The sequence below is a fragment of the Rana temporaria genome, chromosome 2, assembly GCF_905171775.1.
Source record: "Rana temporaria chromosome 2, aRanTem1.1, whole genome shotgun sequence".
Taxonomy (NCBI): Eukaryota; Metazoa; Chordata; class Amphibia; order Anura; family Ranidae; genus Rana; species Rana temporaria.
Window position 1 is genome coordinate 498,855,500 of NC_053490.1, and position 4,157 is coordinate 498,859,656.

The 4,157-nt window shown below is 56.1% G+C and overlaps 1 protein-coding gene across 1 annotated transcript; it reads right to left on the reverse strand.

Moving 5' to 3' along the window:
* Positions 1-2,638: 2,638 nt before the first annotated feature.
* On the reverse strand, positions 2,639-3,910 carry LOC120928691 (mucin-2-like; the record flags this gene model as incomplete). The annotated part of the gene is made up of 1 exon (XM_040339686.1): positions 2,639-3,910. A coding segment is annotated over one exon (1,272 nt), but the record flags the coding sequence as incomplete, so codon positions are not given.
* Between the last annotated feature and the right edge of the window lie 247 nt (positions 3,911-4,157).

Consider the following 4,157-nt stretch of genomic DNA (forward strand, 5'->3'; position numbering starts at 1 on the left):
TGGGCACAGTTTCTGTAAACAGTGTACAAATCACCCCCCCCCCCTCCCCTCTCCTCTCCTAATATGCCAGAATTGTCTGCTTGTCCTCTGTTTTGATTAAATGTTTACAAAACATGAGGTGAGACAGAGTTCAATGTCATGATGAAATGCTCCAGTGAACAGCCATCAGAATATACATAGACAAGTGATTAGGGGAGATAGTCCGAGCGTGAGTGATCTTCTAATTATTGTTATATTGCAGTGTGTGTGTGTGTGTGTCTGAGGTCACCTGATCACTTATGCAAAATTCCTATTTTACCAGGATGTGTTGTGTGGGGGAGGGTGGATTTCTCACTTTTTATACTTACACCCAGGCTGAATGAACTTAGTGCTGGTTCACATTAATGAGCTGTACGAGATCGCAAGTGATTCGCACCGCACTGCTGTTCAGATCACGTGCGATGTCTGTGCGATGCGATTTTAGCCATACAAACTGTATGGCTGAAATTGCATCTCATTTGGAACAAACTCGCACAGGACCCTTTTTTTGGTCCACACCAGAATCGCATAGGTTTTCACACCTATGCGATCCGATTCATGTCCTAACTGTCAGTTCGCAGTGCGATATGCAAGCTGAAATGGGGGTGTCATTACCATTGTATTACACTCCCCAGCATACGGCAGTGTGAATTGTCGTGCGAGTCGGGTGCGATGTGGGAACCCGCAGTGGATTTGCAGGGTTCCCGAATCGCGCCAGTGTGAACCGAGCCTTGGTGGGAGCAGTCAGGTGACATTTGTAGGCTGCATGCTTTGAGGCTTGGTTCACACTGGTGCGATTCGGGAACCCTGCAAATCCACTGCGGGTTCCCACATCGCACCCAACTCGCACGACAGTTCACACTGCCATATGCTGGGGAGTGTAATACAATGGTAATGACACCCCCATTTCAGCTCGCATATCGCACTGCGAACTGACAGGACATGAATCGGATCGCATAGGTGTGATGCGTGTTTGGTCCGAATGTGATGCGATTTCAGCTATACAGTTTGTATGGCTGAAATCGCATCGCACAGACATCACATGTGATCTGAACAGCAGTGCGATGCGAATCACAGGAATGCGTAGGGTACAGAGGTGGGTAGTACATGCAGGATGGTGTCAGGATAGTGGACAGTGTCAGATAATTTTTTTTATTATTTTACAATTTAATATTTTTTGTTCCCAAAAGGTTTTTTGGGACCAATGGATTTTTTGCTTTTTATACAATAACATTTTTTTTTTCTTTTTACAATTTATTTTTGTACTTGATGGGAGGGTGGGGTTTTATTTTTTAAATATATTTTTTCACAATGCTTTTTGGAAAGGGGTTGGGGGGTTGGGGCAGTGGTTGTTGTCAGTGGGGTAGTGAGCGGTGTCAGTGGGCGGTGTCAGTGGGGTAGTGGGCGGTGTCAGTGGGGTAGTGGGTGGTGTCAGTGGGGTAGGGACAGTGGGGTAGTGGATGGTGTCAGTGGGGTAGTGGACAGTGGGGTAGTGGACGGTGTCAGTGGGGTAGTGGACGGTGTCAGTGGGGTAGTAGACGGTGTCAGTGGGGTAGTGGACAGTGGGGTAGTGGACAGTGGGGTAGTGGACAGTGGGCTAGTGGACAGTGGGCTAGTGGACGGTGGGGTAGTGGATGGTGTCAGTGGGGTAGTGGACGGTGGGGTAGTGGACGGTGTCAGTGGGGTAGTGGACTGTGGGGTAGTCGACGGTTGGGTAGTGGACGGTGTCAGTGGGGTAGTGGACAGTGGGGTAGTGGACGGTGTCAGTGGGGTAGTGGACAGTGGGGTAGTGGACGGTGTCAGTGGGGTAGTGGACGGTGTCAGTGGGGTAGTGGACGGTGTCAGTGGGGTAGTGGACAGTGGGGTAGTAGACGGTGTCAGTGGGGTAGTGGACAGTGGGGTAGTGGACAGTGGACGGTGGGGTAGTGGACGGTGTCAGTGGGGTAGTGGACGGTGGGGTAGTGGACGGTGTCAGTGGGGTAGTGGACAGTGGGGTAGTGGACGGTGTCAGTGGGGTAGTGGACAGTGGGGTAGTGGACGGTGTCAGTGGGGTAGTGGATGGTGTCAGTGGGGTAGTGGACGGTGTCAGTGGGGTAGTGGACGGTGGGGTAGTGGACGGTGTCAGTGGGGTAGTGGACAGTGGGGTAGTGGACAGTGGGGTAGTGGACGGTGTCAGTGGGGTAGTGGACGGTGGGGTAGTTGACGGTGGGGTAGTGGACGGTGTCAGTGGGGTAGTGGACGGTGGGGTAGTGGACGGTGTCAGTGGGGTAGTGGACGGTGGGGTAGTGGATGATGGGGTAGTGGACAGTGTCAGTGGGGTAGTGGACGGTGAAGTAGTGGACGGTGGGGTAGTGGACGGTGTCAGTGGGGTAGTGGACAGTGGGGTAGTGGACTGTGGGGTAGTGGACGGTGGGGTAGTGGACAGTGTCAGTGGGGTAGTGGACAGTGGGGTAGTGGACGGTGTCAGTGGGGTAGTGGACGGTGTCAGTGGGGTAGTGGACGGTGTCAGTGGGGTAGTGGACAGTGGGGTAGCAGACGGTGTCAGTGGGGTAGTGGACAGTGGGCTAGTGGACAGTGGGCTAGTGGACGGTGGGGTAGTGGACGGTGTCAGTGGGGTAGTGGACGGTGGGGTAGTGGACGGTGGGGTAGTAGACGGTGTCAGTGGGGTAGTGGACAGTGGGGTAGTGGACAGTGGGCTAGTGGACAGTGGGCTAGTGGACGGTGGGGTAGTGGACGGTGTCAGTGGGGTAGTGGACGGTGGGGTAGTGGACGGTGGGGTAGTGGACGGTGTCAGTGGGGTAGTGGACAGTGGGGTAGTGGACGGTGTCAGTGGGGTAGTGGACATTGGGGTAGTGGACGGTGTCAGTGGGGTAGTGGACGGTGTCAGTGGGGTAGTGGACAGTGGGGTAGTGGACGGTGTCAGTGAGGTAGTGGACAGTGGGGTAGTGGACGGTGTCAGTGGGGTAGTGGACGGTGGGGTAGTGGACAGTGGGGTAGTGGACGGTGGGGTAGTTGACGGTGGGGTAGTGGACGGTGTCAGTGGGGTAGTGGAAGGTGGGGTAGTGGACGGTGGGGTAGTGGACGGTGTCAGTGGGGTAGTGGACGGTGGGGTAGTGGACGGTGTCAGTGGGGTAGTGGACGGTGTCAGTGGGGTAGTGGACGGTGAAGTAGTGGATGGTGAGGTAGTGGACGGTGGGGTAGTGGACGGTGTCAGTGGGGTAGTGGACTGTGGGGTAGTGGACGGTGGGGTAGTGGACGGTGTCAGTGGGGTAGTGGACAGTGGGGTAGTGGACGGTGTCAGTGGGGTAGTGGACAGTGGGGTAGTGGACGGTGTCAGTGGGGTAGTGGACGGTGTCAGTGGGGTAGTGGACGGTGTCAGTGGGGTAGTGGACAGTGGGGTAGTAGACGGTGTCAGTTGGGTAGTGGACAGTGGGGTAGTGGACGGTGTCAGTGGGGTAGTGGACGGTGTCAGTGGGGTAGTGGACGGTGTCAGTGGGGTAGTGGACGGTGTCAGTGGGGTAGTGGACAGTGGGGTAGTGGACGGTGTCAGTGGGGTAGTGGACGGTGGGGTAGTGGACGGTGGGGTAGTTGACGGTGGGGTAGTGGACGGTGTGGTAGTGGACGGTGTCAGTGGGGTAGTGGACGGTGGGGTAGTGGATGATGGGGTAGTGGACGGTGTCAGTGGGGTAGTGGACGGTGAAGTAGTGGACGGTGGGGTAGTGGACGGTGTCAGTGGGGTAGTGGACAGTGGGGTAGTGGACGGTGGGGTAGTGGACGGTGTCAGTGGGGTAGTGGACAGTGGGGTAGTGGACGGTGGGGTAGTAGACGGTGGGGTAGTGGACGGTGTCAGTGGGGTAGTGGACGGTGGGGTAGTGGACGGTGTCAGTGGGGTAGTGGACAGTGGGGTAGTGGACGGTGTCAGTGGGGTAGTGGACGGTGGGGTAGTGGACGGTGGGGTAGTGGACGGTGTCAGTGGGGTAGTGGACGGTGGGGTAGTGGACGGTGTCAGTGGGGTAGTGGACGGTGGGGTAGTGGACGGTGTCAGTGGGTTAGTGGACGGTGGGGTAGTGGACAGTGGGGTAGTGGACGGTGGGGTAGTGGACGGTGTCAGTGGGGTAGTGGACCGTGGGGTAGTGGAC